At 39.7% G+C, this 16,056-nt stretch overlaps 1 protein-coding gene across 2 annotated transcripts in view; it reads right to left on the bottom strand.

Annotated features, from left to right (window-relative positions):
- Positions 1–16,056, bottom strand: part of LRP6 (LDL receptor related protein 6) — a 122,477-nt gene that overhangs the window by 40,015 nt on the left and 66,406 nt on the right. For both annotated transcript variants that reach the window (XM_033057990.2, XM_033057991.2), the window contains exons 6-7: positions 10,626–11,022; positions 9,968–10,139 (exon numbers count right to left, since the gene is read on the bottom strand). In XM_033057990.2, the coding sequence (XP_032913881.1) occupies positions 9,968–10,139; positions 10,626–11,022 (569 nt within the window). The remainder of the gene's footprint in view (positions 1–9,967; positions 10,140–10,625; positions 11,023–16,056) is intronic.

The raw sequence follows: 16,056 nt of genomic DNA, 5'->3' as shown, positions 1-16,056 counted from the left end.
AATATATTACTTATGAGCATGGAATAGGCCCCTGTGATGGACTGTAAGTACCCAGCTACACTACGAGATGTTGTCAGAACATTATTTCATTCACAGACACACATCACTAAAACAAAAATTCAACCCCTTCTAAGACAATCGACTCTTCCAGTAAAATCCATAAACTCCTCCAATTTCAGACACTTGAACTTAAGCCCTGATTTTTAAAATCAATAGCCTGGTTTTGGACAAATGACAGATACCTTAGCCATAACTGATTCCTGAACTTCAGCATCTTTACTAGCACCAGCTTACTGATCCTCAGAGAGGCCAGAAGACCTCAGTTAATATGCAGGACCTCAATTGCTCTGGTCGAGTACTACTACTGCCAGCTCTACAAAATTTTTATCAGGCACCACAGCATCTTCCCCCACTGAATCCCAGGAAGGATGTAATTGTAGCATTCATCTTTCTTCTGGAGGGATAAGGAATTAGAAAGCCTTCTGACCCCATGGCAATGCTTTGCATGTCATGCATCCCACAAGTGCAGAACACACTAGTTTGTTGTTTCCTTGGAACATGTTGAGATATACTCTGGATATATAGTTATGGTTTACCTTACAGTATGCACAAAACCCCAGACATTTGGCACAGGCTTCTATGATGGAAATGTCACCAAAAAAAAGGCAAATTCTTCCTGAGTAGATCTTAAATTCTTGAATCATTCCAATGACAACTTGGGTTTCTCTCAATAGTTTTAAACCAGCAGAAAATCACCAGAAAGAAATGCCACCTTCATAATTTCAACACAGGTCATGCTAATGCACCACAGGAATAGATACAATTTAATGAGGCAAAAAGGTGAATTTCTCATGAGTTTGATCATGACACTGATCTGCTTAAGATGATTGCAAGGAAGCATTACTGTAGAACAACCTGAAATAACTCAATACAAATATCCCAGATATTCCAACACACCATATTGAGCAGGGCTTGCATTATACCTGAAATAATTTAAGAATACTCACACTCAAAGTTTAGTTACTTCAGCCCTGATTATCCAGGGGTAAACACCTACATGTGCTGTTTGATGCAACAAATACCTCAGTTCATAGCAATGCTAATCAGGGATACGACTGTTCATTGTCTACCTAAATGTACATGAATCTTACTTTACAAGGAAAGTGAAAACCAACACTGCATTCAGAGAGGAGGGAAAGGGAAAGGGAAAAGAACTTGGGCAGCACCTCTTAAAAATAAGCCTGAAAGAGAGCTAGAATGCTTTCTAATCATTATAACGGGTTTTTTTGGACTGGGTTTAAGAACAGCATTTCTCTAAGCAAATCAGACTGGAATGATTTTACTGTTATGGCTGCAGCAATATAATATAATCAACACATGTATTTACTACGAAACAGCTACTCTAAAAGAGAAATAAAGAGGTATCTTGACTTTTATTATTCTTCCCTCCCAAAAAGGTCTTAATCAACTATACTTTCTTTAAGTGAAGAACTGAAACGTTCAACTCAGATCGAAGAAATTATTCTGTCAGTGTCATTTACTTACTGTTAACAGCATTATCCGTCAATTCTAAAACATTAATGAATGAAATGGGAAGTCCTCTCTTCATTGCAGTGAAATCCTGAGGAACCAGCAGAAAGGATCCCTGGAACCCTTCGGATTTGCTTCAGAAGCCAAATGCCTCCAGCCAAGTTCATGATTTCTCACTGTTAATTGTTTTATAATAGCCATTTACAATTCCTAATTTAACAGTTCCTCAGCCCCCTCAGTTTCCTTTAGAGCTCTAACAATTTTTCCAAAGAATTCAAAATATTTTTTTCCTGAGCATGGATAATATTCCTAATAGGACTGCTGTGAAGATAAATATGTGCAAACAGTATAGAGATTAACTTCATAAATACCCTTTCTATCAGGCTACACACACTGCTATAAGCTAATTTCTTTCACAAAAGGACAACTTTCTTAGCTCACTGATCAATGCCAACAGCAGAAATGTTTTCTCTGTGATGGAATTTAATTTTAGAAACAAGTGGTTCTGCTTTTAATGAAATGGTTCAAGTCAGGTAAAGTGACAAGTAGGCAACAAAAAGATTGTAGAACCATTGTGACAGTCACACATGACATCTCCTAGGCAATCTCATGCAACACAAAAATACCCCTGCATTTGTAAAGAACAGGTTAAGACAAAAAAAAATGAGCTAAACGATAAATGAGGAGATTTTCATGTGGAAAAAAAAGAGAAGCACCTCTGAAAAGATTCAGTGGTAAAATAGGTGGCTAAAATGCTTTACTATGGAGATTAATTCTGGTATGCAATCCATAGGGTGGAGTGGCCACAGTCAGGGAGTGTTCTGTTACCTGGGCATAGGCTGAGGGGGCAGCAAAGGAAACTAATGAATGCATTTTGCAACTTATTATTTAGCAACTAAGACATGTGGGCAGCTATACACAACACTTTGCAGAACACAAACCACCCTAGCCAAAACCAACCTGAAAACTCACACTGGGTTTGGGGGAACAGTTTTACGAGATTACGTTCGTCATAACAACTCCTGATGCTCTTGCCTATTGGCAAAAGCCTCTGTGGTCTTGTTTCCCAAGGTTCTTTCTTTCAGTGCCTTGCCCAGAAAGTTTCTTCTCATTTGTTTTCTGTCTAACCTGATGTTTTCCAGACTCTTTAATAAGCGAGTATAATTGATTTTTTTATAGGGGGAAAAAATGTGGAAAGTTTTCTACTGTTTTACCAGGTCCAAGTGGTTCAGTGAATAGTGTAGTGACTCAGCTAGTTATGGGATACTTTTCACCTTTGGTAGCAGTAAGCTTCCAGGTTGATTCAATTGCTCCTATTCACTAAATCACTGCAATTCCAAGGGTCTTGCATGTCCAAGAGCTTGGTTTTCCACCTCTTTCCACAGACTCACCACGACACCACAAGATCATGCATGGTACCAGAAAAGATGTTCATGTTAAAACTACAAAATCTCACAGCAAAGTAAGAAGCCTGTGTGAAGAAAGCTAAATCATTATTGAGAATGATTGCAGGTCAGGTGAATACTTCCAAAGAAGCCCAGGTCCAAGACCAGTACAAGGTTTTGTACAGTAATGCAACTCAGCAGCTTGTGAAAAAGGGAAAAAAACAAAGCCAGAATTTTGGAGAATAAAGGACAATAGTGGGCTCAAACAATACTCAGCTGAATCAGAAACACAGATGACAGTTCAGTATCTCTCAGTACCTCTTCACACTGTTCCCCAGCTTGCCATGAAATATTTTAAGTATGTCAGACTCAGGTGAGCTGATGGCTCTGGCTGTGTCAGTGTGAGGGATTTCAGTGTTTTCCCTTAGGTAGCCGATACTGGCTGCTAGTAGAGGCTTGTTGCTTTCTAGGTGAGACACCTGCGTAAACCAAAATACAGTTTCCTAACTCCAATGTGAAAAATCCGGGAAACATGTAAGACATACAAATGTAGAGCCAACAGTTATGCTCCAAGCAGCTGCATGCTGGGCCATAGGGACCATGAGGCTTTCAGAGCTATCAGCAGCAAACCAGCAGCAAAACTTTGCTCACCTTTCAGCAAAGGTTGTAAGAAACATCTCTGAATTCTCAAGGTGAGCAGTCAGCATAGCTTTCTGCTTAAATGGGTCGCGAGTGTGGGTACTTGCCTCTGACATGGCCATTCCAGGCTCTCCTTAGAGGTAACAGAAAAAAAGGGGTGCTTTTAGAGTAGGAGTCATCTAATCTATTCTAAACATTAAACAGTGTGGAAGTGCTGATTTCCAACATTTTTATAAAGGCAACACAAGGGAACTTAAATGAGCTGAATGTACCTACATCTTATGAAACCCACTATGGATTTCAGGATGAATTGCAGATCTATGACACAAGAGCCATTTGAAAACTGAATGCCAAAGTCTTCTCCACATAATTTTTAGGGTAGTAATTTCACTTAGAAAAATACCATGTTTGGAACTCAGATCAGAGAGTCAGGTTACTCTTGGGCAGGAGTTCTGGTTCCATCTCCCCAAAAGCTTCCCTCAGTATCCTCTTTGCTAGGAACTTCTCTCTGTGCCACAAAGCATGACAGGCTGTGGATAGCAGATTCCTCAGGACTTCTTGGAGAACTCCTCAGCACAAGAGGCTTATAATGTAAGGTCTCAATAATCATACTTTTCACATCTGAACTTTGTTTAGATAGTCTCAATTTATCAAAAGTAATAAAAAGTTAACTTTGAATGTTCTAAATCTTTCTTCTTTTTTATTTTTACACTAAAACACCTGGGTGTTGACTAGATGATCTCTAGAGGTCCCTTCCAACCTTTACAACTCTACGATTCTGTGAAAAGGTACATCTCTAAGTGACAATTCTGTAGCCCCATGTTCAAAAGCCAAAGCAAAAAAAGGGATTTTTAATTTTTTTTTTTTTTCCAAATAATGACAAGCTTACAATGCCAGGATGCCTTGACTCAGCACTGGAGTCCGTGATAAGGGACCATTCAAATCCTTGTATCCAGCTCTTCGACAGTCAGGAGACCTTGCTAATATGTTGTCTGTCATTTGTTTTTTAATATAGTTTTACTATCTTGGTCAGCATCACAAAATTCATTCAGAAGTTCAAAAGAAACCTCTCAAATGAAAATTATACCAAGTATAAATTAACACTGTTTAAAAAAAAAAAATCCTTACTCTACCACTAATTTCAAAAATCAGTATTTTTTTCTTAATACAGGCTTAGTAGGTGTTAAGAAATAGCTGGAAATACCCTAACAACATAAGCTTTAAACTTCTGAAACTGTGATGGAGTACAGGGATTTGTCCCTACCCTCTACAGCACATACTTGTTTTTTGTTGAATGAAATTCCCAAGTGCCACAGCTATCCAAAGCAAAAGTGAACAGAAAAGCAACTTCAGGTATTTGTTTCAACAACCTTACTTCTCATACCTGCAAAGGTTTAATGCAAGTACACAAAAACAACTGGGTTCAAGAGCTAGGAACAGGATGGATTCTGCTTCTCAGTTTTCAAACCTGTGCTTCAAGTAGGCTGGATGGGGTAGGATCAGTAACCAGGCTTGCAAGTCATTAGCATTTCACTCGACAAAGACTAATGCATGAGACAAAAATTCTCAGTCAGAAAATAAATGGTGTATACATAGAAAACAAAATTTCCTTATTAGGGTAGCAGTAAAATTGAGGGAGTTGTCATCGGAGGAAAATATAGCCCTGCAATTTTAGGATTAGAATATGAATTAGAGCATTCTCTAGATGCCAGGCTATTAGCTCCTAGGTCAAAGACAAAAATGTCCTCTCTGTTCAAGATTTCTGTGCTCTAAAAAGTCTTAGAAGTATCTGTTTTCTGTTGTCCAGCAAGGCTGGGCTCTGAACACTTGTGTGTACTTAAGCTGAAAAACAGCAGGATGCAATATTTTCCATAATAATCATGAGGATAAGACACAGTAATGCCAGGCACTGCTAATAGATTTGGGAATGCACAAACACTTCAAGTTAGAGCTGCACTCAAAAATCATTAGATAATGGTTGGATCTGAGCAGGAGGCAGATCCTTTCTTTACACTCACCACTAGTAGGTGTTAGTGGGTGTCATCTCCTGTTCTGAGAATGGAGAATAGGAGAGGATGAATAAAGAAAAATGAAGCAGAGATTGAAAAACGATGAGAAATCAGCCATATAATCATGACTTCCCCTTAACACACACAGCCACACATGCATGCAGCCATTTATAATTGCTTTATCAATACCAGCTTTGCTGACCATTTAAAAATCCAACCTATGCCTCAAAACAGGTAGCGTACGTGCCAAGAACACAAATATTCACTAGAGCAGGAAAACACAAGACCAATTCAACAGAGTAGATCATACATTTTTAACCTCATAGCACGGCAGGAAAATGCTTTAAACCTGTAGCAAGTCAATGAGAAATCTTCCCCACTGGTAAGCACAATAGCAGCCATCCATTTCAATAGAAGTTTATCAGCAGTGAAACCTGACCGAGATAAATGACGAAGCTGTTGAGCCACAGCCTGCTTCTGCCTGCTGCAGGCTGCCAGATAAAATGGGAACAAAAGCTCCCTGCTGTACCCCCTACCAGTCTCCATTAACCCCTGCTGATGCTTTATTATCGTCTGGGGGCTCCAGAACAGCACAGCATGAATCAGTGGGTAAAAAATAAATAATAAAAGCAAATATGTAGCACAAACAAACCAGAAACATGGCTTGCAAGAATGACATTCAGTTTGGTAGCATTGCAATTAAATAACGGCTCTGAGGAATCCCACATACAAAGGCAAAAAAACCCAACAACAACAACAAAACACGAAAAATCATGTATGAAAAACTATTTAAAGGCAATGGAGGCAAGTACACAAATGTGTTTCTCCTGCTTTTACCCCCTTTTTCAACTATACACAAACACATAAAGTAAAGCAGGGGCCGGGCACTGATTCTGATGCCTTCATGTCCAATTCCAAGTTTCATCTTTGGATCCTGTCACAAATACCTTCCTTTATTGCACCTATGCCAAGTGTCCTTTCTTCAAATGTAAGTTTAAAACATTTAATGAAGGCCAAATCATCTTCTATTACACAGATATTAAAAATGGATGGTGAGGGCATGGAAAGTGCAGCAAATCTCCTGGTTGTTGTTGGAGAGTAGGCAGTGTGAGCAAACTTGAAATGTTAGTAGAATTTTAGCCATCATAGATTAAGATAGGGATCTACATTTAGCAAAGGCCAGCTGGTTAGTTAAAACCAGAGGCTCTACCAGTTGAGCTGGTCCTGCCCAATCAAAACCTCCACGTTCTGTAGAGGGGGATAAAGTCCTTGTGGTGCCTGTAAGGAATGTGTTAGGGAAAACAGTTTGGATCAGTTCTGCCTCAAGGAAAGGCAAACCCATCCATGGGACTGGTTTTGCTCAGGGACTGCGGTGCACTTGGTGGATGATGCAAAGGGATGGGGAAACAATAGGTATCTCAGGGAGGGGATTTGGTTTTGGATGAGAATAATGCGTGATGTTGAGCTGTATAATATTGGCCGCTAAATGACACTGCCACTGCATACCATAACTCCCATGGACAATGAAGATGGACTGCTCCAGACACACCAGTCATGGCCTCCTCATGTAATTTGCAACCAGCCAACATCACACCAGCTCTCCTGTCCTGCAAGACACTTGGGACAGATAGAACCCACAGCCATGGACTAAACAAAGTCAACAGACACCTTGGGGGGATGGTCATTGACTACAGAAATGAGAGTTGTACTTGTGTGAGGAAATGTGGCAGGGGAAGAGGGAGCCATCCAGTTTTACCTATTGTCAGGGATATTCAGAGTGAATAATTTCTGTCATTACTATTGTGATATTACTGATAGTTTTCTTATAGCTGTTTTCAGTAAATTATTCTTATCTCAACCAATGATCCTTGCCTTTCGTGTCTCCAATCCTCCTCTCCATCCTGTACAGGGAAGTGAGAGGTGCATGGTTTGGAGAGTCTCAGTGGGAATACTAAATTGGGGAGCACCATTCCTAAATCATGACAGGTATGGATAAAAAAAAATCCACTTTAGACTGAACCATTCTCTAGGATGGACATCCCCACTTCATCCTGTAAAGCCCTTCCATGTTTAGCTAACTCAAGGAGCCACACTGAACACGTGTGCTGATCACTACTGCGTCACTGATTTTCAACCCCTGTTTGCCCCTCTGAAGTGCAGTTAGCAAGCAGTAACATGGCATCTCGGGAAGAATATGACAGAATGGCCTCAACACAGGAGAAGAGAGGCTGTATGGGTTCCATCCAAAGGTCTACCCACCCCAGTATCCTTTCTCAGAGAATAATAACGCTTACACTCACAGAACGGCATAACTAAAGGAAATGCATCCAGAAACTTTTCAAGAAGACTCCTTCCTTCTACAGCATTTTACCGCTCAGTGATTTGTAGTTCAGAAGCAATTCTATTTGCCACTAAATTGCAGTGGAATTCCCTTCCACAAACTTATGAAGTCTTCCTAGTAACACATTTAAGCTTTCAACATTTACAGTAATTTCCACAACTTATCACATCTGCTTTTGTTCGTTCTGCACCCACCACCTCACATTAGTTACAAGGAGCAACATCTTCTGTCAAAAATGGTGTTTGTGTGGGAAGTGTTTGTCAGCTTACACAAAACTTAATAGATCTATGTCACATATGCCTAAATGAACACCTTCAGGAATCAAAAAATATAAACCCACATCCTCAAACAAAACTAAAATCCAAAAGCACCGAAAAAAAACTGTGGGAGAACTTCTTCTGTGTTGTTTTAAAGGTTTTAACCAGACTATTTCAAGATTTATTGCAAGTTGATAAGAGTTAACAAATGTTAACTTTTTATAAAAAGCAGCAGCAGTGATATTATAACTCTTAACACTTGGAGACTCATAGCAAAAAATAACTAGAAACTCTGGAATCTTAGGGGGATATATCTTTTCTGATGCCCTGGCTAGATGTTACATGACAACCTGGAACAAATTCATCTTGCTGGCTTACAATGATTTAAGAACAATGAAATGGAAATTGTCCCAAAAACCTTTGTGCCAAATCAGATATCTTCTGTCCTGCCACAGACACAGTAATGTTGGCATAAACATTCTATGATGTGTTCTAGCCAGTTTGACAGAATTGCAGCAGTGAGCTCATGCCTGATCTAGATGAAAATTTCTGCCACAAACTGATCCAGCACTGAATAGAATCATTATTAACGAATAAGGAATCTCAGTGTTCTGGCAAACACGAGGGTGAAGAATGCCTAACTTTCCTTTTGCAAAATACATCCAAGGCTGAGACAGTATCAGTGCTGAAGCGCTTAATCTGTTATAAATCAATCTCTACATATCGCACAGACTATTTTCTCCTCTTTTCTCAGAGCTGATGTAATAATAGGTGAATTACAGACTATAAATCTTGTTTTCAGGACAAAGAAAACTCTGCTCCCTGAGGCTCTCTCAAGGAGTGCTTCAAAGCAACTCACCTTGCAGGACTGGAGTTACTTTGGCTCTCAAGGAGAACCAACACTTACGTGACCGGCCAGCACGTGACTGTGACCTCACCTTCACTTATTTGTAGTTATAAATAAATGAAAGCAACTTTGTAAGTTAGAAGAGATATGATTGTGCCTAATATGGTAAGCGCTAAAAGTTATTTGCCATGGTTAGGAATCATCAAGGAAAGCCATAATTCATCAATGGAAAGCAAACCTACCAGGATATAGCAAAGGCACACCTGTGCACCAGGTAATAGTCAAGCCTTCTGCTTCCAACAAAAGTTTTTGACAGCAAACTGATTAAATGCTAAACAACACTCTTCTCAAAGACTGACAGATAATAAACATCAAATTTGTTTCACGACTCTTACGCAGCAAAATAAACACAAGACTTTCAATGCGGGAGAGAAGAAAAAGTGCCTCTTTCTTAAAATTAAAAGTGTCAACTGAACATATCAGAAAAAGAGGAAAACTTTATGCTCTTGCTGAAACTCTAATAAAAGGTAGATGCAAAGAAGATGTAAAGTGTAAAGGATTTCTGGAAGTATAAATAATTATATGAGAAATAAGTTTTAGTTCTTAAAAATATGCTTTACTAGGCTCTAAACTGAGCAATGCAAAGAATGAAAGATATATTTTTATAAACAACATATTAATCCCAGTAAAAAGCTTTTCCCCCTGATGACCTAAGAATTTACTTATTTGACAAGTCCTTATCACACATTCTTATAAAGACAGTACTACTACATGGATATAATTTCTATTTTACACAAAAAAAATGAGGGAAGACTAGAAAGTATCTTGCCCAAAGGCTGAGAACAACAGAGTTGTTGTTCCCATCACCCTTTCTGGATGTATCAGAATATGAACACTTAGAAAAGCAAAACTACATTCTATAACTTCATGGAATAAAAAATGCAGGTACAATTACAAACCTCTATTTTGTCTGTTTTGGCATCTCCCCAGTATATTTTGCTTTCTGCATAATCCAGAGCCAACCCATTTGGCCAGCCAAGTGAGGTGTTCACCAGCACAATTCTGTCTGAGCCATCCAATGCTGCCCTCTCAATTTTTGGGATTTCTCCCCAGTCAGTCCAGTACATATACCTGCAAAGGAAACAAAACCTTGTTAATCCAAACCTCCAATATTCTTATCGCTTCTTCTACTCTTCCACAAAACCATATAGCACACAGAAAGTTACATTTCTAAACAAAAAATATTTCCTTACCCAGGTAAGGATGCCCAAACCATTCAGAAAGAATTGGCATGTAAACACACAAAATTCCTGTATCAGTCTGCTCAGCAAGACGATATAACCAGTGCTATTAGCTAGAATAAACAAGCTGATTCATGCAGTCCACAAAAATATTTTCAAAAATAGTAAAACACAGACACATAAGGTGACTACCCAGGTGGTCAAAATAGGGCAGCTGTGCTTATGCCTTGGAGCCTTAACTTTCAAAGAATCCCAGTATTTTCAATTGGAAATCTCAGAAGTTTATCACTACATCCCATTATCTACATAGAAGCAGACAGAGGTATCTTCTTTACATGACTAATATTTTAATAAATGCTCACAAACAGCTCCTCACCCAACCATGGGATCCAGCACAATAGCTCTGGGTTCTTCCAGGTCTTCTGATATCAAGATTTTCCTCATGGTGCCGTTAAGCCTGGTGACTTCGATGCGGTCCGTGCCGGTGTCCGTCCAGTACAGGTTGCGGGCCACCCAGTCCACGGCGATGCCATCGGGGTGTGCGATCTGAGCCGTGACCACGAACTGGCTGCCCGAGCCATCGAGGAAGGAGCGGCGGATGGCCCTCACTTCGTCATCTGTCCAGTAGATGTATCCTTCCAGGGGATCGAAGTCGATGGCGATGGCATGCCGGATGTCCTCCAGCGGCAGCACAATGTCCGTGAAATCCGGGGTGTCCAAGGAAATGCGTCTCAGGTCCGTCCGGCGGGCCAGGAGCAGTAGTGCAGTGGCACCTGCAGGGACAGGACAAACACAAATACCTTGCAAACACTGTGCAAAAATCCTGGAAATAGAGAACCTGAGTCTGTCCTTTCCTAACAACATGGTCTAGCTACCTTGATTTCACAGGACCTAACCAAACTGCTGGGTACCAGCAGACAATTCCATTCCAAGGCTTGAAAAGTGAAGCTTCTCACAATGTCTGTTTTATTCCTCTGCAGAACAAGTCAGATGTGTTTACAGAGAAAATTCAGTGGTTCTTTCCTTTTCCAGAATGTATCATGCTGTACACATTCTCTATCCATATCATTCCCTCCAAATTACCGAAATAGATATGCAGCAACTATGCTTCTTTATGTGAATCAACAGATAGCCTGCAATCTCTTAGATGAGAAACCAATTATGCAGGTAATTTACTGACTGCTGCTGCTGGTGAGAGGACAACCACTACAAACAAGCTGTATGTTTCAACAAATGGAAAAAAATGTAATATAGAACACCACAGCTAAACCTCTTTTGAGAAACTCATTGGAGGAGTCAGATTTGAGAACAGACCATTGTGCAATGACCATGCAGAGCAGGAGGGCTATCACCTTCTCCCACATTTGTTAAGAACAAGCTTATTGAAGACATGAAGATAAATAATAGTGTCTTAAAAACTAATTTTGAACTAAAGCACGCAAAAGCCTTCCTGGTTTTTGGGTCAAAAGTCAGAATCACAATAAATAACTAAGATCAGCTTGCACTGCAGAAGATGTTTTCACATAGGCAACACAGTATGTTTAATGGTACTATCAGTGACAGTTGAACTTACTGTCTAATCTACTTCATTTTCATTTAATTTTCTATTCTCTGCCACCAGGTTTCAACGTAATGAAGGATAAACAACCACCACACCCCATTCCAATTAAACTGGCTTATCAGTTTGGAGTCTTAGGGAGATAAGAGCAGCTCAGGCCTGAGGGAAGCCTGAGCTAAGGTGAAAAATGCATGCATAATTGCAGGGAAAGTGTGGTGCAATGGCTCTCCTCAAAGAGTGAGAGGACAGCTTTGGCAGGGACTGATGGGGGATGAGGGGGAGGGTGGGGAAGGCTTAGTAAAACAAAAGCATGAACATACAGTGAAAATAAGCAATTGCCAAGCCACACTGCATCCCTGTCTCGATTTTGATGCGCAAAAGGTATAAATAAAGCTAGAAGACTGAAAGAGCTACAGTTCAAGTAAGGAAGTTGGTGATGAAAGAAGAATTTTGGTGTCTGATGCCAAATTTGTTTTTTAAAAAAATCATTGATGTCAGTGCTAGATGAAACCTCACTGCATGCCAAACCTTGGAGAGATGCCAGAGCAGCCATTGCCTCATTCACAGTAGGCATAATGCGTTAAAAAAACCTCCAAGACGCTTTCACAGTGCTGCAGGAAACAGCACCTTTCAATAACTGAAGTTGAGGATATTATTACAAGTGTTTCTGATTGGTAGTCCAAGATCAGCTTTGGGATCTTCTGCCCTAAAACACCTTGTGTTCAGAAATATATGTACACACTACTCAACTGTTCTTCTGGTGAGTAACTCTTACGCTTTAATGGGAGTGGGGGGGACACGACCTGTAATTACATGCCTATGTATCCTTCAAAATACTGTAAAGCATGTGACATAGCCAATGGAAAAAAGGCCTGTTATAAAGGGAGGGTTTTATAATTACAGAAGCAATTACTCTTGACACAGCTGTCTCTATGTACATCCGTATTTGTTGCTACTAAGTATAACAAAAAAAATCAGCATTAAGATTCAAGCAGACAGATGTATTATGTTCATAGAAAGTCTTAGCACATAACTAATCCATACAATTTAGGTTCAAGGAAGAAAGAAACCCCTACTACATTTTCTTAGAAAGTTCACAGTCATTTATCCAACCTGCCTTTTAAATATAATAATGACAAACATATTAAAAACAAACAAAAAAATTAAATCTTTTTTGCATTATCAAGTAAACCTAAGGTTGAGCAAAACCTCAGAGTTCAAAACATACATATTCTCTACCATATACAGAAAAAGTTTAAGGCATAATTTTAAAATAATTTCTATGTTCTGGTTGAAGTTGACAGTCATTGCAAAGAACCAATGCCAGGTCTCCAGAAAGACTCAACTCAGTATGACCATGCCCTTGCTCGAATTCACCCTTAAAATTGACCAATTGACCTTCCATTCTTCCCAAAGGCGACCCATTTCAACAGCCTCAGTACCCTGCTTTCAGCCTGCAACACTGTTGTTTATTCGAACAACCCACTGTGTTTAAGGTTTAACTCAGCACTGGGAAATGACTGGCTTTCAGCTAACAAACCTGTGTTGTACTCTGGAATCCCGAGCTAAGAATTTAATGGTCTTTATCTGGGGGCTTGGCTAGCATTCCAATCCTCCATCAAACATCAGCCCTCAGCCCTGCAAGCAGGCAATAAAAAGTTTAAAGCTTACTTCAGAGCTATTACCCAAACATTTGCAAACCAACACCTCAGCTGCTTAGTTGGACCAGCAGTCATTCCGCTTAGAAAAAGACACTCAGCAGCAGCGAAGCACCACACCTCCAGGCAGGCTGAGGGAAAGATCACTGAATACCTTCAGGCTTGTCCTGACAATAGCAGAAATAACAAATGCAAGAGCTGGGCGTATTTATAGACTAATCTCATTACCGCCTTGATAACAGCCAGGGAAAAGAACCCCAGGTGGTCTCAAAAGTGTGGCAAACAGCAGCTGTGCAAAGTTTACCTGGCTAGGCACTGATCACCACTCAGAAGATGCTCGAGGTACTCAAGGGTGCCAGGACATGACAGAATCAATTTTATTCACTTCTACTCCAAAGAACAGTTACCAAGCAAAAGCTAAGATGACAGCAGGATCGCCAGAGCTCTTGCCTTGCCTCTCTAAGAAAAATCAAACCTCTAATGCTAAGCATGAGAGAGAGAATATCACAAGTACAGAATCATATTTCAAAAAAAAAAGAAAAAGACAATGCGGGCTGCATGCAAGCATAACTTTATTACTGGCTTTTAAAAAATTTATCAGCACTTATTAGGAGAACTGGAACAAGCCACAAACATGTAAAACACCTCAAACCTCAGCTGGTTTAGATGCTTTCAAAGGGCACATGGAGGCTACAGATGCAGACCTGAGGCAGCTCTCTCTCTTGTTTCTAAACCATTTAACTTGTGGACTAAGCTCAAGATTCTTTTTAGCAGTGCCTCAAGTCACAGGATATTCAAGATAGTTAATAATTTTTTGAAAGCCAAGTCCCTTACTTGTCTAAATATGGACATATAAGCCTTACTCCAGACTCTTAGTTTTGAGAGCTTTAGCCTACTTTTATTAAGCACTTTGAAAGCTGGGATTACAAGCTCACAGACGGTGCATTACATTAGTACTGGAACTAATACTTGCCTCAAAAATTCACTATTAAAATTCTAAATAATTTAAATCTGTGTGCTAGTTGAAGTCAAGGGAAGGGGGAGAAAGGGGGAAGCAGAGCAAGCATGAAGATACATGCAATGGCCAGCTTTAAGTCCAATGCCCTTCTAACCTTTACAATTAATTACATCTTCTCAATGAAATACAGGCCTCAGTCATTTGTAAGTTATTGAACTTTAAAACCATCAGTGGTTGCTGAGCTACACAGACACATGCTCAGGAATGCATACAAAAGAAGTGCTAGACCCAAGACATGTATAATGCATTCCCTGTATCTGAGAAATCACTATTATTAATACATCCCAAATAGAATTACTTCACATTTGACCAAACATATGACTCCTAAATGTTTTTCCCCAGTTTTAAAGTTACTATTGTGAAAGAGTCCCTGATACAACAATACAAACAAGAGGGTTTTCATGTGAGCTCAACCTTAAAACTACAAAGGTAAGAGAACTTGCATCTGAAATTAATCATGTATTTCTTCTTTCCTTTAAAAGAAATTAAAGAATGAAGGTGTGAAACCAACATCCTGATCTGTGCTGTCAAACCAGGATCCTGGCTATTCCTGACAAAGCAAATTAGGCAGTGGAAAGCTCTAAGCTGCAAAGGGAAGTGCAAAATTCTGTTTCCTGCCTCCAAGCCTACCAGGGAAATTGGATGTGAGTATCCATGGGCAAAATAAAGACTGTTTTCCTGGAAGAGAACAGAATGGCCAAAGCAAGGCTGAAATCGAAGTGTGAAGCACTGCTTTTTCTCAGTGAGGTAACTACTCCTCACTTGGCTGAAGTCATCACTGGTTTTCTCAGTTTAAACCACGTTTTACTATTGGCAGGAGCAACTGCAGGACACCAGTAAAACTCTTACAGGCAAAGACAGAAGCTGAACACATGTACAGTGAGATCTTGAAGCACTAACAAGAATGTAACTTCAATGACAAACTCATTTATATAAGAAAATTCAGGTTTGTCTTACAACTATCAAAAGATCATTTAAATGCAGCACTGCCAAACTCAAAACAGCAGCACACACAATACTGAAAAAGAGAAATTCCAGTATGTTGTGCAGAAGTACAATACATTAGCAAGAATATGACAGAAGGTGGTAAAAGCTCTCTGGTAGAAGACCTGAGTCCTGCCTGGGTGCTAGAAAGGATTCTTTGCTTCATTTGTTACTGAGAGAGGAATATCTGGCCATGAAATAACTTACTTTGCCTCTGTTTCACTTGAGAGACAGGGATTTACAAACATCCCAGTGTACTTCACTGTTTTCATTTTTATTATCAGGTATTAGGAAAATAGATATTTTATTCTAAGGTATCACCCCTTCCTGAAACACTGTGGAGAAATCTTTCAAAATTGGAATGTGTGTGTGTTACTGTATTCACAGATCTTACAAGAAATAGCAAAACTCCTCTAAGGTATGATTAAAAAAACCCTATAAAAATGGAGAAACTAGCACTGGGAGAAAGGCAAGGGAGGAAAAAGATTTCCTATAAACCAAGATTATTCAAAAATGCTAGGTTGTCATGGAAACTGCTCAGGGAGGGTCAGCCAGCCTCACCTTTGGCTGCCAGGATCATCTGTCAATG

This window comes from Catharus ustulatus, chromosome 4 (assembly GCF_009819885.2).
Source record: "Catharus ustulatus isolate bCatUst1 chromosome 4, bCatUst1.pri.v2, whole genome shotgun sequence".
Lineage (NCBI taxonomy): Eukaryota > Metazoa > Chordata > Aves > Passeriformes > Turdidae > Catharus > Catharus ustulatus.
This window is presented reverse-complemented; position numbering and strand designations above follow the sequence as displayed.